The sequence below is a fragment of the Carettochelys insculpta genome, chromosome 8, assembly GCF_033958435.1.
Source record: "Carettochelys insculpta isolate YL-2023 chromosome 8, ASM3395843v1, whole genome shotgun sequence".
Lineage (NCBI taxonomy): Eukaryota > Metazoa > Chordata > Testudines > Carettochelyidae > Carettochelys > Carettochelys insculpta.
The window spans coordinates 30,925,036-30,951,597 of record NC_134144.1 but is presented as its reverse complement, the minus strand read 5'-3'; the positions used below and the strand labels follow the sequence as shown (position 1 = coordinate 30,951,597).

General features: G+C 44.1%; 1 protein-coding gene across 3 annotated transcripts; it reads left to right on the top strand.

Annotated features, from left to right (window-relative positions):
- The first annotated feature begins 1,883 nt into the window (after nt 1-1,883).
- PJVK (pejvakin) lies at nt 1,884-25,721 on the top strand. Of its 3 annotated transcripts, XM_075001720.1 has the most exons (7): nt 1,884-2,195; nt 4,969-5,164; nt 7,916-7,948; nt 9,806-9,947; nt 14,159-14,276; nt 16,080-16,175; nt 25,420-25,721. In XM_075001720.1, exons 1-7 carry the CDS (start codon nt 1,985-1,987, stop codon nt 25,719-25,721), a joined length of 1,098 nt encoding a protein of 365 aa, XP_074857821.1. In that variant the 5' UTR covers nt 1,884-1,984. The 3 variants fall into 3 exon arrangements, with proteins under 3 accessions (XP_074857821.1, XP_074857822.1, XP_074857823.1); XM_075001721.1 differs by lacking the exon at nt 7,916-7,948; XM_075001722.1 differs by lacking the exons at nt 7,916-7,948; nt 16,080-16,175.
- Nucleotides 25,722-26,562: the final 841 nt, after the last annotated feature.

The window sequence follows — 26,562 nt, the reverse complement described above, 5'->3', positions numbered from 1 at the left end:
CAGCAGTGAGCTGCGTCAATTTCGAAGTGCTGCGGCCACCCGCATGCTAATGAGGCGCTGAATATGTATTTCTGCGCTTCATTAGTAAACTTCAAAATGGCCATTTGCATGGCCATTTCGAAGTTTTTGGCTAGTATAGACATGGCCTTAGTGGCCTTAGCTATCACCCTGTGATTTCAGCTCTCAGCATGTACTAAAGTACAGTCTCCAAGGGTGTGTCTATGCGGGCACAAATCTTAAAAATAGCCATGCTAATGGCCGTTTTGAAGATTACTAATGAGGCACTGAATTGAATATTCAGCACCTCATTAGCATTAGGACACTTTCAGCCAGGGCACTTTGAAAGCGCTGCTTTCTAAAGTGCACGGCTCAGCGTGGCTATGCGGGGGGTCCTTTTCAAAAGGACCCTGCACCTTTCAAAATCCCCTTATCCCAATCACTGATCAGAATAAGGGGATTTTGAAAGGAGCAGGCCCTTTCAAAAATGACCCCTGTGTAGCCGCACTGAACCACATGCTTTTGAAAGCTACGCTTTCAAAGCAGGGCAGCTGGGAAGTGTCCTAATGCTAATAAGGTACTAAATATTCAGTTCAGCACCTCATTAGTAATTTTCAAAATACAGCTATTTTGAAAATATGTGCCCAGGTAGACACAGCCTTAGAGAATACAAACATTAGTATCCAGCTTACTTTTTAACATGGGGGGATCATTAGTCAAACCAGGCTTAGCACTATACAACCAACATACCCAACTAGCTACTCTCATCCATATCCTTCCCTTTCTGCTTTACCATGCTTTAAACCAGGGGAGTGCTGTGCAATCCATGTCTCACTCAGTTATGATGACTGCCCTGCCCTCCCCCCACACCCACAAAGACTTGAAGCATTGGTGAGATTTCACAATTCTTATACTGAGTGTTAGCATAAATTGTGATTTTACAACAATGCATTTACAATAGACAAAATCTCATTGTTTCCTTGCTACCCTTCAGGCTTTGTTTGCAAGGTATCACATATGCATAGCTTTACATTCTCATGCAAATGATTTCTGGGAGACACATTCCTCCCAGCCTTCAACAGCATTGAGTTCCTGATGGCACATTCCTTACATTGCTATGATTTTGTAGGGACAGGTGATAAAACCCAATCATGTCTGATACAGAAAATATCAGGTTTGAAACCCTCCTGACCCAAATGCACCCATTTCTCAGGAAAGAATAAACATCAGCAAAGTAGAGCCTTGTAAAAGAGAAGCGACAACACAAAGCAAAATCTCCACTGTCCTCACCCTGGGGAGAGACTAACCTACAGTAAAATCTCCCAACTTTGGATGAAATTATATCTACACATCAACTAAGGAAGAAGTTTAGAAAGACTCACCCAATCTGAAGTTTATTTCTGTTGGCCTGTTCTCTTTAACAGAGCTATTGTGCAATCACTACTGAAAGGATGACCTCCATCCCTGAAAAGAGTTAAGTCTTCATGTAATTGTGTACGTTAGCAGGCCTGCTCAGGTAAATTCCCATCAGTAACACAATTTGGGATCCAGCTGGATAACAGACATATTAAACAGCAAATATATCCTTGTCTTTGCAATCACAAAGAAAAAAAATGATGGCAGAATTTAGCAGTTGTTTGATTCTGAAGCAATCATCTTATTCTCAGATAATGACACTATACTACTAAAGATCAAGCAAACTTCTCTGTATCATCTTACACAGTTAATTTATTATTCATTGTGCTGGATTAGATAGCATAACAGAAGGAAGTTGAAAAAAACAATACACTGGAGAAGCTGAGTGGTAACGACCTACTAATTCTCTTTTCCAAGTAAAATGTAACTAGGTGTTAAACAAAGCAGCTAGATTTTAATTTTTGTGGTATGACAATTCAATTACAAAAATATTATAAAATATTTTAACATGGGTCTGAGGTTTGGAAGCTGCTGTTGATACAGGATATTTTATTATTATTGATGCTGTAATATGTTTTCTGCTGCTACCAAAAACTTTGTTAAGCAGGTTGGTGATGGTAGAAGATTAATCCCTGTTCCTAGCCTCAGTGAAGCTGACAAGTACCAACCTTTGAGTCTTGTTATCAAGAAGAGAAAATGTTTTCTTTCAAAAAAATCTAAATTTGCTTCGACACCTTTTGCACTAAAAGACATTCTTCAGGGAGAGAAGGAAATTTCAGCTGGTAAGTTCTTCTGTTATTTAAGGCTTGAAAAATTATGAGTTTGCAGTAAACAGACCTCATATTTATTAATTAGTATGTCTAGTATGATGGTGCATTAACAGTGTTAAGAAATAATTATCTTCATTTGTCATGCAGTTAATGAGAAATGGAAAATAAATTATAAACATAAAATTCTATTTTCAAAACTGCACAAATAAGTTCATGAAATGGCTAAATTCTGAAATAATTTTCAGGAATCTTTTACTGATGAATCTTTATTGTTTTGTTCACTTATAAATACCATGGACAATTCAGCTATGTGTGTTTAAAAAGTATTATCACAAAAGATTCCTACTAAACATGTCAGCCTATGATATTTATCGTTTATTTAAAGTTCTGTTGTACTGTATATATGTTCGCAAGGTATGTCTCTGTGAAATGCCACTGTTGAATAGAAATAATGGCTCCAGTCCTGTTACTGATTCACCTGACTGACCCTTTGTGCCAGCTAAATGGGGATCTGTTCAGGCACAAGCATCTGCCCATGCAAATCTGACTGAAGAATTAGGCCACAGTAAATTTACATTGTGAATGTGATCTGCTGGTTGGGAGCTGGCTAAGCTAGGCTTTAGGAAATACTGATGAGCTGTGTGACCTATGCGTTTGTGAAGACAGATGGCTAGGACCGTGCTGCATGGGAGTCTCTTTCTTTATGGCTATGTCTACACTATCCCCTTCCTTTCAGAAGGGGTAATGAGCAAGTTAGGAAGATGCTAATGAGGCGCTGCCATGAATATGCAGCACCTCATTAGCATAACGGTGGCCACGTGCGATTCAAAAGCACCGCTTTCAAATCGCATGCCACCCGTGTAGATGGGGGCCTTTTGAAAGGACCCCCTGACTATGAAAGCCCCTTCTTCCTAAAACCAAATAGGAATAAGGGGCTTTTGAAGATGGGGGGGGTCCTTTCAAAAGGCCCCTGTCGACACGGGTGGTGTGTGATTCGAAAGCAGCACTTTCTAATTGGTGCGGCTGGTATTATGCTATAGAGGCATTGCCTATTCATGACAGCGCCTCATTAACATCTGCCAAAGTGCCTCATTAGCATCCCCCTTTTGAAAGGCAGGGGCTAGTGTAGACATAGCCATAATGTCATGAGAATGGCAATGTGGTCTACTATAGAACACCACACTGCATTTCAAGAGTTTAAGTTCTATTCCAGGATTTGCCATTGACATATTGTGTCAATGGGGATAAGTCACTTCATTTGTGCTTCTGTTTCTCCATTAGTAAACTGGGGGGGTGTAGCCAGACAGAACCCCCCCTTTTGCTCTACTTCATCTCGCCTTCCGTAGGTGCTTTAGAGCACAAAAGGGTTAAAAGGAATAGCCCAGCCCTGGAATGCCCCAGAGCACAGATGGGCTTATCTTAGCCATGGTCTTTGAAGCTCTGGAGCAAAGCTAAGAACAATGGGCTAATTAACAGCCGCGCCTCGGACTGCCCTTGGCTAATTACCATCAGTTGATCCGCCAGGACACTTGTCCCAGACAGGAGGAAAAATCTCCGGCCCATTAAGACACAAATGCCCCTAACTGTCTACCTCACAGGCGTGAACTACGCCCTTGAACTGCCTGTGAGAACCAGCATCAGACAGTTTAATTCAATTAAACCAAGGAAGAAGCCTACGTGACCCAATGGGTATAAAAGAGGGGTCCAGCAGACCCCCTATTTGAGCTCCAATCATCTTTCCTGCTGTACAGGAGAGTGGGGGTCTCCCCAGGTCCCCGGGGACGCCCGACTCCTGGAAAAAAGGGACAAAGGACTTCTTCCCATGGGATTGAGAGGAAAACTGGCTAAGCCACGTTGGTAATGCAGGGGTGAGGATAAGACCTGCTAGGTATTTTACTTTTCATTTCTTTTGCGCGCATTTAACAAGTATAGATCTATGAATTAGAGTGTATACTAGCTATTTGTAATCAAAGTATAAACCTTGTAACAAGAAGCACAGGGCAAAAGTTTCCAGTAACCTTCATATTACACTTCAGAGACAGGGGAAGTATCAGTGTTATGTCTGTCCCATTAGCACAATGCTTTTTGCCAAGACTATGACACCCCTGTGAACATGAACAAAACTCTATACTCTGTTCTGCTGAAGAACAAGGTCTGATTAATTGCACATTTATTTACAGCTCATGAAATGTACAGGAAAAGATTACAAAATGACCCTTCTTTGGGTGACTGTTGCAATAAAGTTAATTTAAAAAAAAAACAATTGTAACCACAAGAGCTTAACTCGCTAGGTAAACAAATAAAGCAACATTGTAACAGTAAGAGATTAACTTGTTATATAAATAAACAAAGTAATTGATTAAGTGGTAACCTGACTCCTCCTGTTACTGTGCAAACTGAACACAAAACAAAGAACTAGCTGCTTTTCAGCGGCTCTCAGCCTGGTCACTAGTGAGCTCTGCCCTAGCCGTTGAAATCTCATATTAATACAAGGGCATAGAGGCATCTCACCTGCCCGTCGGCTAACAGGGGGACAATGCTTACTCATCTGTGTAAAGAGCTCTGATATTTATTCATGAAAACATATAAGAATTCTAGGAAGTGCAATTGTTGTCTCAGACCCTTCTGCTGCTCTGAATATCACAAATAAAGAGTAAAGTTTATTCTTCAGTTTGTTTGGTTCTATAAAAACACTACTCTGTTCATAATCCTAATGGATTTATTTTCTGTATATGGACGCAAAACTTTTCTTCGTCAAATTTAGAAAGTATCCTCTTTTCTTCAGGTGTTTCGTCCTATCAGCTGTTGAATTATGAAGACAAATCAGATGTTTCACTCTATGGTAGACGAGGAAATCAGATAATGAGTGAGGTTGGGGTCAATATTGCTGGATCAGATTCCGTTGCAGTAAAAGCTTCATTTGGTATAGTGACCAAACATGAGGTTGATGTACCTACGTTACTTAAAGAACTTACTTCTAGGTTAGTATTATAATATTTATATACTTTGGTCCAAGTGATTCCATGGCAAAATTAAGTGAGAATACATCAAAATGTGTGATGAATTTTTATTAGGTTTTGAGTATTGTAAATCAATAAATAAAATTTGCTGTCAGCTCATTTAATAAGAACAGAAGAATGGCCAGACTGGTAACATCAGTGATCCACTGAGCCCAATATTCTATCATCCTAGAGCAACTAGTGACAGATGCTTCGGGGGAATGAACAGAACAGTTCAATTATGGAGTGAACCCCCTCATTCAGACCCAGTTACTTTCAGTCAGAAGTTCAAGGACATGGGGTTGTGTCTCTGAACATCTTGGCCAGTAGCTAAGGATGAGCCTGTCCTCCATGAAATTTCCTAATTCCTTTTTTAACCCAGTTGTGCTTTTGGTTGTACAACATCAAGTTTCATGGTTTGTGTGCTGTGTGAAGTACTTTCATTTGTTTTAAAGCTCCGGCCTATTAATTTCGTTGAGTGGCCCCTTATTCTTCTGTACAGGAAGGGGAAAAGTTCCCTTTCCACTCTTTCCATACCACTTGTGATTTATAGACTTCTATCATATCTCACCTTAGTTGTCTCTTTTTCAAGTTGAACATTACCAGTCTTCTAAATCTCCCTGATATGAAAACTGATTCGTCAGTTTTCATTTAATTTTTTTTCTATCTGTTAAATTCTTGTCTTGTCAGTTTACTTTTATCAGAATTTTCCAGATCTGAAGAAGTGGGCCTTTTCCACAAAAACTCATCACCTAATAAATTATTTTGTTAGTGTTTAAAATGCTACAGGACTGCTTTTTTGTTTTGTGAAGATACAGAGTAACACAGCTACCTCTCTGTGATATGAAAGCTGTTACCTCTAATGATTTTTGTTGCCTTCCTCTGTACCTTCTCCAGTTCTATCTGATGGTTACCAGAACTGCATGTGGTATTGAACATGTGGCTGAACCATGGATTTATTTAAGGACATTATGATATTTTTCTATTTTATCTACTCTTTCCTAATGGTTGCTAACAATCTGTTAGATTTTTTGATTGCTGATACACATTGAAAGGCGATGTCCAGAGGACTCCCCATGATGATTCAAAAATGTCTTTCTTGAATGATAATTAATTTAGATCCAATTATTTTATGTATCATTGTTTCCCAATGTGCACTGCTTTGCAATTATCAACACTGAATTTTATCTGTGATTTTGTTGCTGCATCACCCATTTCACTGAGATCCCTTTTGAACTCTTTGCAGGCAGCTTTGGACTTAATTATCTTGAGTAATCATCAGCAAATCTTGTTATCATCAGCAAATCTTAACACCTCGCTGTTCACCACCCTTTCCAGATCACTTATTAATATATTAACTAGATTTATAAGGCCAGAAGGTAGTCATGTACCCTGTCCTACTGCATAATTCAGCCCATCCACTTTTAACTAGAGCAGGGATGGGCAATAAGCCGGAGGTGGTTGTCAAGGTTAACTTCTAGCAGGCCAAAAGTGCTTTATTTATATGGGAGTGTGCAGGTACTGGTGGTCACATCTCCTGTTGGCTACAGATTGCTGTTCCTGTCCAATGGAAGCTGCAGGAAGCAGCACAGACTTGGATGCTGTTTCTCAAAGCTCCCATTGGCCGGGAACAGTGATGCATGATCAGTGGGAGGTGCGAGTGGCTGTACCTGCAGATGGGGAGATAAATAAAGTGCTGATGGCCCACAAGGGGTTAAGCCTCATGAACCACATCCAGCCTGCAGGGCACTTATTGTTCACCCTGAACTAAAGCCTATCTTTTAGAAAAACATTTTGTCTGAATTTCAAAGCTTCCAGGAATAGAGAATTCACCATACTTTGTGTTAAATTGTTGTTACTTACCCCACACTTTTTTTTTAATTAAGTGCTTTATTTTGATCTTGAATTTGTATAACTTCAGTTTCCAGCCACTGGATCTTGCCATACCTTTGTCAGCCTTCTTGTAAATTTGTGTTCTCCCATGGAGGTTTTTATGGTCTGTGAACAAATCATCCCATGTCTTTCTCTTTGATAAGCTAAATAAATTGAGTTCCTTTGGTCTGTGACTATGAAATGTTTTCCAGTCCTCTAATCATTCTTGTGGCTATTCTCTCAACCTCATCTATTTTTCAACACCTTTCATAAACTGTTGGCGCCAGAAGAAGGACAAAGTATTCCAATAGTGGTTGCACAAGTGCCAAATACAGAGGTAATTAATATAAACTCTGTACTCATACTCAAGAGTCCCGTTTATTCTTTCGTGGTTCACATAAGCTGTTCTGGCTGCATTGCCACACTGCTGGGAGTCCATGTCCACCAGGACCCCGAAGTCTTTTTCAGATTTGTTGTTTCCCCGAACAAAGTTCCTAATCTTGTAAGTATGGCCTCACATTCTTTAGTCATAGATACGTGACTTCACATTTGACTTTACTGAAAGGCTTAGTATTTGCTCGTGTCTAGCCTTCTACGTGATCCAGATCACTGTGTGTCAGTAACCTTCCTGTACTATATTTACCATTTCCCCAACCCCTTCTCTCTTCTACAAACACTATCAGGTTTTTTTTGTATGGTTTCTTCCAAATCACTGATAAAAATGTTGATTAGCATAGAACCAGGAACTCCATTAGAAACACATTTGCTTGATGATGATCCCTTGTATTGCCTGTTGAGACTTATTAATTAACCAGTTTAAATCTATATAATGTATTCTATTATATATTTGTTTTGTTCTAGTTCCCAAGCCTCCACCCACAGATTTTTGCCAAGGTTTGTAGCCCTGCTTGGTCACATGGTGTGCCTGGGCCCCTCCCTGTATGGCAGCTGCTGAAGCCAACAAGTTAGGAGCTGCTACCTTGGGGAGAGGCAGCTGCGAATAGTTGGAAGCTGCAGGGAGGGGCTGTTGAACGTAGAAGTAGGACTTGCCTGGAGGGTCATGACTTAAGCTGTTGTGGGGGAGAAACTTTAAAGTATGCTTCTCCACATATTCTCAGTAGGCACCAGTCATCTTTGGTGCCAAGTCAATTGCTTTACAGATGTCTGAGGATTAATTTTATCAACCAAATTTGTAATCTCAAAGAAAATAGCCAGTTAATTTGACAACATATGTTTTCCAGAAATACTTATTAATTGGTTTTAATTCTATTACTCTTCATTAATCCTTTTTTAATCAAGTCACACATCAGCTGTTCTGTTAAATTGCCCAGAATTGTTGACAGGGCTATCAATACCTAGATCGGGGTATGCAGCCAAAATAGCGAGGAGAGCCATTTTTTCAAATTCAGTTACAAATCAATATTCCAAGAGCCACAGTGCATGTGAATACGAGACAGTCCTTAATAAATAATGTGAAACTGTACCTTTTGTAACCCCTATTTTAAGAACAGCACGCACACATGATCATTTGTACCAGTTAGAAAGTTTAAGTTACTTTCACCCCTGGATCAGAGAGCAAATGAGGACAAGGAAAACGCTGTGCCTGGGGATAGGCTCTTAAGCAAGAAGGACCAACGTTTACATCAACCCTCTACCCTCTCACCACCATTTTCAGGCTGTACCTCCCTTGGCCCACAAACCAGCCCCCCATCTCCAGGCTTTACTCACCTCACCCCCAAATCTGTCCCCCAAGCTTTACCTCCCCATACCACAAACTGTTCACACCCCCATCCCCGGGCTTAACCCCTCTCAGCCCCAAACCCACCCCACCTGCATTTTCAGAATTAACCCCCCTTAGCCTCAAACCCGCCCCTGCCCCCATCCCCAGGCTTAACCCCTGTCAGCACCAAATCTGCCTTCCCCATCCCCAGGCTTAACCCATGTCAGCCCCAAACCCAGGATTAATGTGCCTTAGCCAATGAGCTCCTGCAGCTGCGTGTGGGGTGGCTGCTCACCCTTCTTGCAGAAGATCTCATACAGCTTGAACTGCAGGTGCCGCTTGTACTGGTGTGTGCGCTCACGCTCGGCATGTAGGAGGCAGTACTGATTGGTCAGCTCTGCATGCTGTGGCTGCTCCTCCTCAGCCTCCTCCTTTCTCCAGCTGCCCCCTCCTCTTCCGCCTCAGTGGGGCTGAGCAGACTTGGCTGTCCCTCCCTCCAGCTCTCCTGTGGGCTTAGCATTTCCCCCACCTACAGTGCAGGCGGCTCCCTACCCTGCTGCTGCTGAAATAATGGAACTAAATATAATTGGTTTAATGACCAGATCCCTCTCACCACCCTGCCAGGCATTAAACCAATTAAATTTAGTTTTACTGTTTCAGTGGTGGCAGTTCAGGGAGCCACAGAAGAGTCAGTGGCGGCAGGGCAGGGAGTTTCAAATGACTTCTTAAAGAGCCACGTGCAGCTCTGGAGTCGTAGGTTGCCAACCCCCAACCTAGATCAATCCATCTGTAATAACCCAGGTTTTCCTGTTTATATTTTCAAAATACTGGCATATTAGCTTTCCCTTTGGAACTTCCCTGTGTTCCAGGACTAATTGAAAATCAGTTTTAATGGTTCAAATAGCTCTTTAACCAATTCTGTTAAATTCTTGGATGCAAGTTAGCTAGACATGCTGATTTTAAAAAAATAGTCTAATTTATTAGCAGCTGTTTAATTTGCTAATTGTGGATTATTTCTCCTTTAATTTTAGAAAAATTAACTTTGATCACTGCCTAGTCCGACAATCAAGAGAAAGTAGGAAGGAGATTCTGTGTGTGGTCATGGAAAGTATTAGAACAACACGGCAATGCTCATTATCTGTACATGCTGGGATGCGTAGGGAAACAATGAGGGTAAATATATTTGACAATCTTTTTTAAGTAATAAAAATGTATAGTAACAATCTGATTGTAGGGAGGGACTTGTGACCAGATTTTAACGGCATTTCCATTGGTGTAAATTCAGGGCCATTTCCATAGATGTCAATGGAATTATACTGATGTCAATTAAATTAGACTGAACAACTCTCCACTGTTCATATCTAGACAAACAGCTATGCCAGTATAGGGTATTATCTCATTTTCATGGATGTTGAAAGCAAAACTCCTGTTGACTTAATTGAGGCCACGATTTCACTCCACTCCATTAATTTAATATTGGCATAGGGAACATATCATTAAATTATGTGTGTAATGCTCTCTATGTTGATTTTTTTTTATTTTATTAAACCACGTTTTAAAAAAATTACTAGGAGCACTTGGTTGTCACACGTGTAAACTTTTCCATATTCTAAAATCACGAGTCTTATGGGTAACAAGTACTGTTAGTTTGATCACAGGGGGCCTTTTTTACATTGAAAATCCTTCATGCCTATGAAATTTTTGTGATATTTTACATAAGGGATCATCTAACATTGTTTACAATTAGAAAACTTAGTTGCAAGCCAGATTCTGCATGATGCATAATTAGGCAGATCACTGGGAATGGAGGAAAATGAAATTAGCTAGTTCTAATTAAGTGTCTCCAATCATACAGTTTACCCTTTACTAATAGGTAGTGGAAGTTAATACAGTGTTATTTCTAGTCATGTACAGGGTGACCATATTTCTCTATGGCTAATATGGGACACCAGCCTCCAAGGATGGAGGGTTGCTGTTCCATGTCAGGGCTCATCAGCAATGGGGGTCAGCTGCCGCACAGTGAGGCACCTGGGATGGGGGCTCTGCAGCCTCCTGATGAGAGGGAGTGGAGGATGGGGGCTCTGCAATCTCCCAATAGGGGGTTGCCAGAGAATGAAGAGGCTGCCCCATGGCAGAGCTCACCGGCAGTGGGGGCTGCTTCCAGGGGGTACCAGGGAATGGGGCAGCCCCACAATGGAGTTGCTCCCTGGCAGCGGGGCTGCCACCTCGAGACACTGGGTGTCAGGGAACATGATCCTCGCAAAATACAGGAAAATTAACTCAATTTCTAAAAAAAAATCGGGATGCCTATGAGACAGCTTAAATAAGTGACTGTCCTGGGAAAAAGGTACAGCTGGTCACCCAATTTAAGTAGCATTAGGGTGGTTAGATGACTTTGTAATAATTTGTCTTGGTTTTGAGGTATAGTCCTGGCTCCTAATATCCCAGTCAATTCTAATGAAATCAGGTATTTGACTCAGTTTTCTTAGTAATGGCTATAAGGCCATTCTGTAAGTTGCTAGGGCCAAGGTGGCCTACCTATGGGATAAAGCAGGAGCTTTCCAGGTGTTTATGATGGCAATTCAGGTGATGACAACTGAAGACCCAGGCATCAAGCATTAGTCCAAGGGTGAAACCAGAGTCGCAGTCAAGATGCCAAGCTGAAACTGAGAACTGGAGTCAAAAGTCTAAGAGGAAGGATAGTCAGGGATAGTGTGCAGAGTCAGAGCTCGGAGCCAAAAACCAGAATGAAATAGGCTGGGGATGAAGGAAGTATAGGCAGAGGCTGGAGCAGGAGCAAGAATGAGGTAGGAAACAAGGTAGGAACAGGCTTGGAGCAAGTATGGAAGCAGGCTGGAGCAGGAAGCGTAAGTGACAACAGCGCAATTATAGCTGTGGATGTGATCAGCATTGAGCAGTTGCCAGTGCAGGCAGGAGGTTCAGGCAGCAGACCACTGCATCCTCTGCTCAGTCAAGAAGTGCAACTGTTTGGAGGGAGTTCATTGGGCCTTTCTGAGCTTGCTGGGTTGTCTAGCACCTGGGCTGGGAGCCAGTGGTATCCTTGACACGTCTATCACAGTAAGAGTAAGAGTAATATAGATATTCTGTCTCTCTGTCCCTTTCCTGCTTTTGGGTTAATTGGGTCTGAATACACTGCTTCTGAAAGCTGCTCATTCTACAGTAAAAATGGACCAGCTAGGATGCTATACATGAGAAGGTGCAATTTGGAATGCTATTATACATTATGAAATATAAATGGAAATGCCATAAGAAAACATTGGGCAGACAGAAAGGTGGAAGATCAGTAATCAAGATCAGTGCAACTAGGTCTGAGAGTTGATAGTATTTGGATAGTGTGATGGTTAGAGTTTTTTTCTGTATGTTTGACTTGATGATACACCAGTGCCTTGACTTATGTGAGGGTTGTGTTCCCATGCACCCTTGCATAACTTGAGTTTCACTTAAGTCAGGGGCAGCTTTTTCCCCGTGGAACACACGTTCTGCAGCCAGGGAAGCAGCAGGAGCACCTGGAGCTCCTGTTGACAGGTAAGCCCTGGGGTTGGTGGGGCAGCTGGGGAGAGTTAAACCTGGTGTTGGGTTGGGGCCATGAGGGTTATGCTTGGGATGGGTTAGGGCTGCAGGGGATGGAGTTGAGCAGGAGCTGTGTGTGGGGGCAGGAGGGGGTGTTGAGCAGGAGCTGTGCTCAGGTGGTGAGCCAGGCTGTGGAGGGTTTGCAGAGCCGTGCGTGGGGGATTTGAACTGGGGGCAAGGGGGTTGAACTGGAGCTGTGTATGGGGGGTTTGAACTAGGGCAAGGAGGAGGGGGTAGAATTGGAACTGCATGCAGGGGATTTGAACCAGGGCAGCAGGGACTGAGCTGGAGCCATGAGCGGAGGGGAAGTTGAGCTGGAGCTGCGAGCAAGGGTGGTGAGCTGGAGTGGTTTTGAACTGGGGCCAGGGGGTTGAGCTGGAGCTGTGTGCAAGGGTGGTCAGCGGGGCTGGGGGGTGGGGCATTGAACCAGAGTAGGGGAGAGAGGGATTTTGAGTTGTGCTTAACTTGAGAAATCATGCATTTTGAGGGTTAACTGTATTTTATGTCAGCCTTTCCTACTCACTTCAAGAGGGCACCAACCGCACTCTTCTTCACTCCCATACTAAGACAAAGCACAGCCTATGTGAAAAATACGATGCAAGTTTTCTTCTGACTGCACAAAGGGAAGCTAGAGAAAAGATGCGGAGAGAAGTGGGGAAAAGGAGAGAGGTGAACAATAAAAAGCAAAGCAAGATGGAAAAATAGCAAAACTGGCAAGAATACACAGAGAAGAAATGAGATGAGTAGGAAGTAAAACAAACAAAGACATTGGGCAGCCTGAGGAGACAAACTGTTTAGATATATCAGATATGGAATGGGACAGAGTATGTATGCGTGGGGGGGGCTGCAAGCTTAGATCCATTGCATGTCAGAGCTAATGCCGAAAAAAGTTAAAAATGACTTCTTTTTATTATCTTTAGGAACGTTCAATAAATACTACCCTATATTGTCCTTGTTAGGTCCTCTTCTGCAACTTTCACTTCAGTGGTACTATTGCAAGGTTCTGTACCTCTTGCTGGGCCTTCATACCGTTAGAATTAAGATTTTGTATGCTTTGTGTCACACGTGTACCATGGGCCTATAGTTCCAGACCATATATTTGAATTCCTTAGGAGAATGCACAGAAGAATGGCAACACAAAATATTGACTCTGTCACTGCTGTTTCATCCAAACATGAAAGAGGCCTGCTCTGATTCCTCCAAAGGGGAGCTGTTATTGGGAGAAAGGAAGCAGGCCTTTTAGATCCTTGTCCAAAGACAGTGAAGTCTGTTGGACTCTTCCATTAACTTTAGTGCACTTCGGATTGGACTCTTAGCTTCTCCTCAAAGGTATGATGATTTGGCGTGGTTTCAGGAAGTCAGAGAGCTAAGGCTTCTTGGAAGTCTAAGTGACTGGAAGATAAAGCTATGATATTGTCAGAGGTACATAGAGGGAAAGGATCTCAGAAATTTTGGAATATTGGGTTTGCATGTCCAGACCATACTGATCCTACAAGTCCTTTGAGTTATCACTAACTTATGTATAAGTTATACCACCTAATTTTCCATGACCTGTTGAAGCTTCCCCTGTGTGAAACGTTGCTGAAGTGCAGAACAGAAAGGATGACATTTGTATGCTGTTCATAACTGAGAACATTTTTAGGAGGTGGAATTTAATTTTCAAATTCAAATGAGTCTTTCTATTACTGTAATTTTCATGGTGTATTTACTTTTGATTTTAATTTATGTTCAAAACGTTTTCCTGTACGTGTTTGTTTCTTAATGCAATACATTTTTTCTCTTTCAAATTGTAGTTTCATATTATTGAGGACCAAAATCACAAGGGACGAGACAAAGCTATTGTTTTTCCAGCTCACACAACTATTGCATTTAGTGTATTTGAACTTTATATTCACTTGGATGGTAATTTTGGTAAGTAATTTTTATTATAATTGCCAGTATAGTAATTTGATTATTTAAAGTATTGTTGTTGAACTGAGGCTTGACATCTATCAGCCCCAGTCTTATAAAAATTTATGCCCATACTTAACTATACGTGTGAACTTTAAACATCAGAACCATCATTTTAATCCACAATTATTTCTTGCTAGGATAAATGTAGATGGTGTTTAAGGGTCTGTTTTATCTGGAAAAGTTTTCATAGATTTAACTATGACAGATATTTAAATGTAAATTTTTGAAAAATGAAAATCACACAGTTAGCAATGAAACATTAAAAATGCATCTCTATATCACTGTATGGCTTTGCTGATCTGTGAGAAACTCAGTATCTTAGGGCCATCTGACCCACTTCTTCATACGAGAATAATGTGGCATGCTATCACGCCCCCCCAAAAAAAAAACCCAAAAAAACCAAAACCAAAACAAAACATGGAAAGGAGGTCTGACACCATAATCAGTCATGGCTATCTCCACATCTTTACAAAATATGTGTGTGTGTGGGATGGGGGCGGATGTTACACAAAACAAAGTGAATTGACCTGCCCAATACTGTCCCTGTCTGTGGAAAGAATACAGTTTTATAAATTTTCCTTATCTTAGCCCAAGGCTACAACAAGATGGGAACCATATAGTCAATCAAAGTATGTTGGTAATAGTAACCCATAGTATAATTTTAGGGCTTGATCCTGCACTCATTAAAGTTAACAGCAAAATGCCCATTGACATCAGAATTGCAGACTAGTTAATAACCATATCATTTAAAAACATAACCAAAAGATCAGAATTACATCATGGAGTATTATTTATATTCATATATTCATATAACACTGCTCACTTGTTAGAGGTTCTGGTGGGGACTTTGCAATACAGTGGAGATAAATTCTATGACAAAGACACTCTGAAATTTGATGCATAGTGAATATTTACATTTCTGTGACCTTATATGCATTAAAAATCAAAGTTGTTAACTGAATTAAATATGAAAATATACAAGACAAGCACCCCTTTGATATCTTAATATTAAATTCAACCTAAATCCTTCTTTTGGAATGATTCTCAGTTTTATTTTGTCATACCAAAGTGGCAGATACATGCACTAGTTAGATGTTTGTACTAAAATGATCAATGAAATAGCCATATTGAAATTTAAACTTTTATCATTGGAGTGTAGATGTGCCTACCCAATACAGATAAATGGGAGCTGTTAGCATTTTTCTTAAATGTTTATTGCAAATTTATGAAGATGATACATCAGTTTACTGCAAAACTTTCCTTTACAGTCTCAGTGGCTACAAAACTAAGAGTCTTATTTATGTTTAATTTAAAAGGTTTAGAGCTGATTGTGTGGTGAATAATGTGGGTTGGAATCACAGAAAACCATCTACAATGGTAGAATTTTTCATTCGTGGTTTCAAATGGGTTTATGGCTTTGCTCTTACTCCAGATGTTAGGCATTCAGTTAACGAATTGCTGATATTAGCATGTTTAATCTGGCCAGGAAACCGTAAGGAAGAACCCAATGTGAAAGTTACTATAAAACATCTCGGTTAATAAATGAAGTAATTGCTGCTTCATCCCATGTTGCTTTTTCTCTGTTCCATCTCATTTTGTGTGCTACCCCCACATGCCTGTTGCTTTATACCATTTTTCCTAGGAATTAAATACCAGTATGTCTTATATAACAGAAAACAGTTTATATTAAGGTATGTTTTGAAACTGTGCAGATTTTGAATTCCATTCTTCCAAAAGTTGTTCTTTTTTCTTTTAATACAGAGCTCTGTGTCACTCCAATTTCAAAAGGAGGATTTGAAAAAGAGCCATCTGGATCATTTTCATTGCACAAATTAAGGAGGAATCTGTTCCACCGAAGTATGATGTTTGATATTTATGTCCAAATACATTGTTTAAATGGATTGAGTGCATATTTTTGTTTAGTTGATTTAGTATGCAATGCCAGAAGTTCACCAGCATCTAATCAAAAGAGAATTTCACTTTAAATTTTGCACCAATAGTTATTTTGGCTGTGATCAGATCAATTTAAAATAATCATAATGGATATACCTGGACAGAGTCTGGTTTTAAATAATTATATTTTTACTTAATGTGAATATATTATTTTGTTTATCATGAAAATTTCTAATTGTTTTCTTAAAACAAATTATGTTGATGATAAGAAACAAATATCAATTGTACTACTACAATGATTTGGCATGTAAACATATGTTATATTTTTTGCAATTTGGGAAGTGTTATAGGGTTAATGTCAAAGCATGATACATAAATAGGAGGTAAATTTGAGATTGCAAATGTTTAAATATTTATTAATTTAAAATGCTCAGGAGGGCAAAATGTTCAGGTGACTGGAAAGTGGCCTGAATCTACTTGTAAGTTTTCTTTCTTTAAATAATCTGAAAACATTTGAACAATGTTGTATGTTGGGTGCAATTAAAAACTGGATATTTACCATCCCTATTAGTTACATTTACTGTAGTATAAACCTGATCCTGCAGCACTGTGAAGTCCATTGGAGTTTTGCTACTTTAATGAATGAAGGCTGTAAGGCCCCATTTTCAGTATTTCTTATTCTAGAATGGAGAAAACCACAAATACAAGAACAAAGATAAATGTTGTGGTACAGTAATCAACTACTTCTAATAGTGCCCTTTGTGTAGGAGACCGTACTCAATTTTTGCTCCTCCCTGAACCTGGTAGCTGCTGTTGGCCAAGCCAACCTGTAGTGCAAGTTTGAGTAGCCACAATGTTGCTTTAACCTGCACCAGTGGATAACAGTCTCCAACAAACCACTCTGCTGTCAAGTTGTTTTAAGTGCTTCATACTAGAGGCTTGGCATGGAACATCTCTGTAGAGGGAGCCAGGAATAGCTGGTATAGGGAATGACTGTGATCTCCTTATGACCCAGAATTCTGATACTCTTCTAGGGGAGTCCTTTTCTGCTGTCTTAAGACAGCTTGAAGTCCCCTTTGCACCACAGAGATTTCACAGATTGAAAATCTGGCTCATAGTATGAAAATCAGGAAATCAGTACAGTAGGGTCTCAGCATTTGTGAACCTAAGGTTAACAAAGTCAATTATTCGTGAGTGGCTGCGAGCAGCCACTTCTCCGGGGCACAGAGAGCCAGCAGCTGCTGCTTACCGGTGCTCTGGGGTGGAGAGTGTCAGTGGCTGCCGCTTCCCAGGGCTCCATGCAGGAGCCCCAGTGGCCACCACTTCCCCCAGCCTCTGGGTAGGAGCACTGGCAGCTGCTGCTTCCCATGGGGCTCCGGGAAGGAGCCCCGGCAACTGGGCTCCAGGCAGGAGTGGCTGCCATAAAGGATTGGTGAAATTCAGCATTCGTGAGGATTCTCAACATGGAACTCTCATGAATGTTGAGAACCTACGGCATGTTAAACTTCTTGTTCAAAAACTAGAAATGCCATTCTGGAAATACTAACTTCAGGAAGGCAGTTGAAGAGGCTTGAGCTTGCATAGAGTGCACCATGACAGGTGGCTGGGAAACTTTAATGAGGTCATAACGGCCATACACAGGACGTAATCCAGGAAGAGATGCACTCCGACAAAACCAGGAGTTCCTTCACATGTTCAGCGATGAACACAAAAAGGTGCAAGGTCTTATGAAAGGGCTTGGTTCTGTAGCTATAGAAAGCAAGCACCCATCTCACTTTGAAAGCATGTAGCTGCTGCTTCTGCTGGGGACGAGGAGGTTCAGGATAACAAACCGGCAGGAAAATGTCCTGGGTAGCATGGAACCTGGAGACTACTTTCAGCAGGAAAGCTGGATGAGGGCAAAGGTGGACCTTGTCCTTATGGAACACCATGTACGGGGCTCCGACATGAGGGCTCAGAGCTCAGACACCTTTCTGGCAGAGGTGATGGCCACCAGGAATGCCACTTTCCAGGAGAAGTAAATAACAAGTGGCCAGAGGCTTGATGGTAAGGGCCCATAAGCAACTGGAGAACAAGGTAAATGTTCCAAGCTGGAACTGGTTGGCAAACAGCCGGGTGAAGATGGTCCATACCCTTGAGGAAATGCCCCAGAATAGGGTGCACAGAAACAGAGCACCTGCCCTCCTTGGGATGGAAGGCTGAGATGGCTGCCAGGTGAACTTTTATGGAGGAAGAACCAAGGCCTCGCTGCTTCAGGGAAACAAGGGAGTGTAGCACCTGCAGAACAGAGGTATGAGTGGCACTGACTGCACCACCAGGAGAAGTACATCCATTTGGCTAGGTAGGACCATTGTGTAGACAACTTGCACCATCAAAAGAAATGTTTGGAGGAAACTAGCCATGATCTGCTGATGGGGAGGCTTGCGGTGAGAGCAGTGCACCCTGCGCTGGTAGAAGTCTGAGCTCCCACGTGATTGAAAGGGCCTGGACTTTGTTATTGATGTGTGGCTGAAGCTTGAATGGTTTCCACTGTGGAGCCAGCATGTGTATGTCTAAGGACACCATAGTACTGTCAGAGTCCATCAGGCTATGGGGGTGGGAGTTATTCTGATGAGCGAACAATTCCACAAAATCAAAGGGGAGGGCCTGGATCATTTATTGGACCTCTGATGTAAAGTCTGATGGTTGTAGCCAGGCCGCCTGATGCATAGTGATGCCCAAGGCAATAAATTAGGCAGCTGCATCACTTACATCAAGAGCCACTTGCAGGCAAGTTTGTGGAACCACCTTGCCATCCTACATAACGGTCAATAATTCCTCCCTCGGGTCCTCAGGTAAAGATTTCTTGAACTTGAGGGCTGTGGCCCAGGAGTCCTAGTTGTACCAACTCAGGATGATCAGCTGAACATGAGGCCCCCAGCAGAGTAGACCTTCCTACTGAAAAGGTCCAAGCATCTAGCGTCCTTGGACTTCAGGGCCAGCGCTTGTTGACCATGATGCTCTTTTTCATTAACCGTGTCCACTACCAACGAGCACGGTGGAGGGTGCGTGTACAAGGATTCATAACCTTTTATTGGTGCAAAATACTTATGCTCCACCCCACGAGCAGTGGGGGGAAAGGAGGCCAGTGTTTGCCATATGATGGAGTTGGTGGCCATAATGGTTTTATTGAATGGGAGGGCCACACGGGAGGGTCCCTCCTGAGCAAGAATGTCACAGATCAGGTCAATGGACTCAGCAATTTCCTCTGTTGGAAAGTTGAGGCTGTGTGAAGGAGTTCCGGCAGCACTCAGAAGTCCGTAGGCAGAGGTCCCAAGGCCAAAGCACCTGCCACTTTCTCTTCTAGAGAGGAGCTGGAAAATGCCAATGGAGGCATTCCTGGCGCCAGGTACTCCACATACAAGTTACCTCAAAAGCCCCTGAGGCTACTGTTAGTCGCCCACCTCTGGACTCTCGTCCTCCTACTTCCCCTTCTCAATGCAGAGCCTGGAGCTGAGGATGGGTGCTGTGCACCGAGGCTGGGGTTGCGGAACCTTACTGTGGAGGATGCAATACTGACTCCATGAGGAGCTGCTGGAGCCAAGTCCTTATGAGTCCGTGCCTTGAAAATCCTGCAGATACAGGTTTACGTGTTTGATGAGCTTCACCTGCATATCAAAGGCACGTGTCATGAGGGTCGGTTCTTGGCATGGACTTTAAGCAGTCACTGCATTGCATAAAGCCCTGGGACATTTTCATTTCCTTAAACCCTGGAAGGGAAAACAGCAGTAGAAGATGAAAGACTTTCCCTACCCCAGGGCTGAGCAAATTTTTAGCTGTGTCTACACTAGCTAATGCTTTCGAACCCAGGCTCTCTTTTGAAAGAGCGTGCAGTGCGCCTACACATGCCATGCTCTCTTTCAAAAGTGAAATTGATGGGATACAGCCCAGGAATCGAAAGCACTCTTCCGAACCTCAAATAGGAAGAAGCTCCCCTTTCGAAAGCCTTTTTCAGAAAAGGATGTGTAGGAACCCCCCCCGCCCCTTTCGAAAGAGCGGGGTCCATCATGGTGGTGGTCAGCTGTTAGGCAGAGACTTGCTGCCCAGCATCTGCGGGGCTTTATGGCCTGAGAGCGTGCAGGCAGCAGCTGCTGCATGGGCTGCCCCCGCACACCCCAGTGACACCCTGAGCAGCTCCCAGAGTGCAATGGCTAGCACCCATGCAGGTCAGGAGCCACAGGGCCCCCCCTCCAAGTATGCCCAAGGCTTGCTGGGGTCCAACCGAAGAGGCAGAAAAAGCGAGCCCCCTCCTGGATAGAGCACGAGCTCTGAGACCTGCTGGGCCTCTGGCAGGAGGAGGAGGTTCTCCGGGTCATGGGCATGAAACAGAGGGATGCAGCCAATTTTGCTCAGCTGGCCGAGGGCCTGAGCTCTTGGAATCATCCTTCTCACACTCCTGATCAACTCACAAGCAAGGTGAAGGAGTTGCTGCAGCCGGGAAGTGGTCAAGCAAGGAGGGGGACCTCGTGATTGACTTCCCCTCCCACACCTCCAGCCGGCCCTCAGCCAGCCAGGCATCCCCTGACCTTGGCAGTGGACCCTCAGGTACGTACTGGACAGGGCACATACCTTGGATCACAGTGTGGGGGCACCACACCCACCCAAGGGCCCACCACACCCCCAGCAGACCCTGGCTGGCCACGGCCCAGCTGGGGTGTGACCCTCAGGATGGCGGCACAGCTGCCAGTGCCCTTCAGCACCCACTGCCATGGCCAGTGCCACGGCCCACCCCAGGAGAGGTGGGTGGGAGTCAGACCACACAAGGGGGCCATCCACAGGGGGATGGGGACCCCCACCACCACCCTGGGTGTCCAGGGCCATCACACCATCAGACAGGGGATGGGGACCTGCCACGCACGGGGGGATGAGGGGTGTGGGCCACAGGGCAGGGGTCATTACCCACGGCCTGTCCCTCTCTTCCCTCCTGTTTCCACAGCTGCACTGTACGAGGGCTCGGAGAGCCTTGCACCCTCCATCCTCCCGGGCAGCCTCGTGGGGGTGAGGGATGATGACTGACCGGAACCACCCCGGCACCAAAGCGTCTCTGCACTCGGAAGGGCCAACGGCGGGTGGCAGAGGACCACCACATCATCACCTCCATCTGGCAGCAGGTGGAACTGGCAAAGCGGCGCCTCCACCTGGTGCCAGGTGGCTTGACAGGAGTTTATGGGAGCATTTGGGGATGTGGCAGCCATGTTGTGGGAGATGCTGGCCCAGATGCCCCCTCCTGCCGCCCCTCCGGCAGCCTCTCCTGCCGCAGCCCCACCCGCCCACCCCCCGGGAGAAGACCCTGTGGTGCCCAACCGCTGGGCTGGGGCTGATCCCGGGCGCTACCTCCACATCCTCCCCACTCCCTCCCAGCCCTGCTAGGGACCCCGGACCAGTGGGGGTGTGGGTCCCGGGATCAGCGTGGGTCGCAGCCGTCTACCCCTGCCTTGGAGTAATGGCCCCCCAGGCAGGCCACCTAGGTCCCCCTCCCCCTGTAAATAGTTCACCCCCCCCAGTAAATAGTTTATGTGGTCATGTTATGCATATAAGGCATTAAGCACGCATTTTTGTAGTGCAGAATATAACAGTTTATTTCTCCCACAACCCTGGGTGCTGTGTGCTTGGTCGGGGGGGTAGAGTGTTCAGGAGGTGGGGGGGCGGTGTCCAGGAGGTAGAGGGCAGCGTGAAGGAGGTGGCAACAGGAGGTGTGCAGGTTGGAGGGGAGCGTGCAGTGGACCCACTGGGGTGGCCGCGGCGGTGCTCACTGGGGCCCCTGGGCAAAGTACTCACACGGGCCTCCCGGACGCGGATCCCCTCTTGGTGGGCCTGGCAGCTAGTGGTGGTGGCTGGCTGCAGGTAACCTGAGCCGGACTTGGCTGCCCACCACTGTATAAAGGCCTACCCCTTGCTCCCACGATGTTATAGAGCATACAGCAGGCGCCCACGACCTAGGGGACATTAAGACGCCCATCTCCAGGCAGGCCAGGAGACAGCGCCACCAGTCCTTGAGATGCCCAAAGGTGCGCACCATCACATCGCAGGCATGGCTCAGCTGGGTGTTGAAGCGCTCCTGGCTGGGGGTGGGGTGCTGAAGCGGGTATGCTGCATCGGCAACCAGGGACGGGGCACTGTGGTGTCCCCCACCAGGATCTTTCTGTCTCTGAGGGATGTAGATTCCTGCCTCCAGCCAGTGGGAGGAACTTGAATTGCAGAAAACCTGAGTGTCATGGGTGCAGTTGGGCCAGCCCACATATATGTCCTGGAAGTGGCCCCGACTGTCCACCATGGCCTGCAGGACCATGGAGTGGTAGCCTTTTCTGTTAATATACTGTCCTCTGCTGTGCTCTGGGGCGTGAATTGGTATATGGGTCCTGTTGAGGGCCCCAAAGCAATTCGGAAATCTCAGCACCATGAAGCCCATGATGGCCGCATCCAGATCCCCAGTGCGGATCATCCTCTGGAGGAGCATCACGTTGAGGATGTGCACCACTGGCGGGGGAGGGGAACATGCGCACCCATGAGGGTGTGTGGGGCGTGCCAGGCCCCACCCCAGCTCCACCCAAATTGATGGCCCACAGAGACGTAGGTGTCTGGAGTGGCCAGCTTCCAGACAGCTATTGTGACCCTCTTCTCCACAGGGAGAGTGTGCTGCATCTGGGTGTCCTGATGTCTCAGTGTGGGGGGCAGCCACTGGCAGAGCTCCAGGAAGGTTTACTGCCTCACTCAGAACTTCCAGAACCACCAGTCATTGTCCCACTCCCCTATGACAAGGTGCTCCCACCACTCTGGTGGGGGGGCACCGGAGGAGCTGAGGATCTGGGGCTTCCATGGCTGCCCCTTGCGGGGACCTCCTGCAACAGGAGCTGCAGGGCGGCTGCCCCTGCTGTGGCCAGCAGGGCGAGCACTCCGCTGGCAGCAGCCAGCATGGTTTCCAGTTGCTGCTGGTCCACACTCTTTCCTCTGGGCACTGTCATCTGCAGGGCTAGTGGCAGCTGCGCAGGTCTCGTGCTGTGCAGGGCAAGGGTGTTGGGGAGGGGTCCTTTAAAGGAGGAGCTGGCTGCGGCCCCGGAAGGGCTTTGCCACCATGCGACCCTGTCCACGGTGTTTCCTGGCCCTTTCTTTCCAAAGAGAGCTTGGCTAGGTGTAGACACTCTCTTTCGAAAGTCTGGATGACTCCTTTCCAAAGGGCAGATGGCCCTTTCGATGGCGTAAATTGACGGCACCAGCCCTGGGCTGTGTGCAGACACTCCCATTTGAAAGGGCATCTTTCAATTCCTCTTTTTCAAAAGGTGGCCTTTCAAAAACGCGCTCTAGTGTAGATGTAGCTCTTCATTGGGCCCCACTTCTTATTCCTGCAATTAGCAGGACCTCTTCCCTCATCCCCCAAACCTGTCCAATGTAATCCAAACTGACAGAAATTTTGGTTTTGTTCATATGAAAACCCCCCCAACACCCTTTCCATATGTGTAAGAAAATAAGTATGTAAAAACTGTATTAGTGAGTATATAAATGCAAATACACATACATAAAAACTAACATATTTCATGTTTTTAATTATATGGATGAGCCTGAGACTCAGCAGCTGGTCGTGCTGCACTCCCCTTATGAAATTTCACACCTTTCTCCCTGAGGGGGCCTGCCCCCCACTTTGTGCCCCCTTGCCTTAGCCAAAGACTATCTAACGCTAACTAAACTGAAGCAGGATAGGCTGAATACAGGACAACTTTTTACAGCTTATTTACACAAGATCTCTAGGGAGCTGTGGCATAGCAACAGGTACTTCAGCCACAATAGGAACAGCCTCATAGGTGGCAAGAAAGGAAGTGAGGGGGTGCTGGGTTGGCTGGGTCATACATAAGCTCTGCACAGGTGCTGCTCTGGGGGGCTCTCCATTGGTAGTTGCCAGAGAAAAACTTACAGCTGTGCACACGCACATATGCACACCTAACTCAAATAGCTATGAGCAAGCATTTGGAGAATAATCCCACGTGCCATTTTACATAGTGTCCTCAATTCCATAAACATCTCAGACAGCTGCGCAGCAAATGTTCCAAAACTAGTTAGGTGTTGAGCTTTCTGGAAGACATCAGAATTAAGCTAAGTTTGGTGTTTATGGTGTGGATAGCTCTCTGAAAACATCCACACAGTGTGCATCGGCAGTCAAAAAAGCAAACAGGATGGTCGGAATCATTTAAAAAAGGATAGAGAATAAGACAGAGAATATCTTATTGCCCTTATATAAAACCATGGTATGCCGACATCTTGAATACTGCATACAGATGTGGTCACCTTATCTCAAAAATAAATATTGGCATTAGAAAAGTGCAACAAGAATGATAAGGGGTTTGGAACAGGTTCTATATGAAGAGAGATTAAAGAGTCTAGGACTTTTCAGCTTAGAAAAGAGGAGACTAAGGGGGGATATGATAGAGGTATATAAAATTATGGGTGGTGTGGAGAAAGTGAACAAGGAAAAATTATTTACTTGTTCCCACAATATAAGAACCACCAAATGAAATTAATGGGCAGAAGGTCTGAAACAAATAAAAGGAAAGTCTTCTTCACACAGCACAGTCAAAATGTGGAACTCCTTGCCAGAGAAGGCTGTGAGGGCTAGGACTATAACAGCGTTTAAAAAAGAGCATGGAGGTTAGGTCCATTAATGGCTATTAGCAGGATGAATAAGGAACGATGTCCCTAGCCTCTGTTTGTCAGAAGCTAGAGATGGATGGCAGGTTCACTCCCTCTGGGTCACCTGGTATTGGCCACTGTCAGCAGACAGAACACTGGGCTAGATGGACCTTTGGTCTGACCTAGTATGGCCATTCTTGTGTTCTTATGTCTGTTTCTTTTTCCTTCCCTCTTTTCTTCCTTCATCTCTCCAAAAAGTTAGAGAAATTTCAAATGTGAGTTACCACCAAAGTTATTTTACCAGTAACAACATTGTCCTCTGGCAGAAGATATTTGTGAGCAATTTTTGCCTTCCTCTGAAGTTAGAGGGAGGTGAGTGTCAAAATTAAGGTTCCAATGGAAAAGTTAGTTACAATTATAAAATGGTGTCTCTAACATATAGCTTTAAAATTCAGTACTTATTTCTAAAATGGATTAAAAGTATGATGTGTCATGGAGAGTTCATAGTGTGATGACAAATCATTGTTATTTTGTGTGCATTCTTTTTCAGATAAAAGGGTAATGGATATCATTTCTAATTCAGATGCTTACTTGGAGGACCTATTTACAGACTATTATGAAAAAGCTACAAGCATGACTGATATCTCTACAAGCTATCTGAGAGAAGGGTCTCATATCCGGATTAATTTACTTAATAACAACATTCCAAAGGGTCCCTGTGCCCTTTGTGGAATGGGAAATTCTAAAAGAGAAACAGTCTATGGATGTCTAGAGTGTTCTTTTAATGGACAAAAGTATGTACGACTGCATGCTGTGCCCTGCTTTGATGTCTGGCACAAGAGAGTGAAATAAATGATCTATGAGCTTGCCTGTTACAGATGTCAGTGTAACTGTGCCACAAAATTTCAAATATTATTGAATTTTGACAGAGTTAAGTGCAACAGACTTTTAAAAAGTGCAAAATATTTGATTATACCATTACTTCCTTTTTATTGTAAATTGATGATTTTATTTTATGAAGAGGACTATGATACAGGTTGAACTTCTCTCATCTAACACCTTCAGGATCTGACTGGTGCCAAACGAGAGAATTTGCTGGAATATGAGAGGTCAATATTACCAACACTTTCACTGTTTACTGGGCTCTTAGGGGTAAATTACAGCTGAATAACAGTACAGAACACTGAGAACCAGGACTGGAGGCTGTACACAAACGTTATGGGACCACGGGAAACTTGGCCACACCCATAGTATGTGTTCATCCAGTTGATTTAAATCATTCCAGATTACCGATGTTGCCGGATGACAGAATGCCAGATAAGAGAGGGTCAACCTGTATTACTTAAGTCCAGAAATGCCCCATACACAGTCCCTTAAAAAATTCCTACTTTTCTTCTTTGTGGCAGTTTCTCATTTTGTCTTTCATGGTACATAAAATATACATGTTGAAAGTGAGTTTCAAAGTAGCAGTCTTTATCAAAATATAGTTTGGAATTTTCTATAAAAGCTGCTTGTGCACATTTGGTCTGTCAAGATGTCATATTTTGCCTAAGTGCATGAGAGCATGATCATAAAATGAGAAAATGTGTTAATAATTTAGTGCTGCCATGAATGTTTAATTGGCATATCAGATTAAAAGCACAGTTAAAAACTAGCCCACTTTAAGGTTTCATTTACAAATGGAGCTAAAAGG

Bases quoted from the DNA above. Each gene is read 5' to 3' on its own strand.
- PJVK (XM_075001720.1), top strand. From the start codon at position 1,985: ATGTTTTCTGCTGCTACCAAAAACTTTGTTAAGCAGGTTGGTGATGGT. The intron at 9,948-14,158 runs GTAAATATATTT...TTCAAATTGTAG, and splicing joins TGCGTAGGGAAACAATGAGG to TTTCATATTATTGAGGACCA. The intron at 14,277-16,079 runs GTAAGTAATTTT...CTTTTAATACAG, and splicing joins TCACTTGGATGGTAATTTTG to AGCTCTGTGTCACTCCAATT.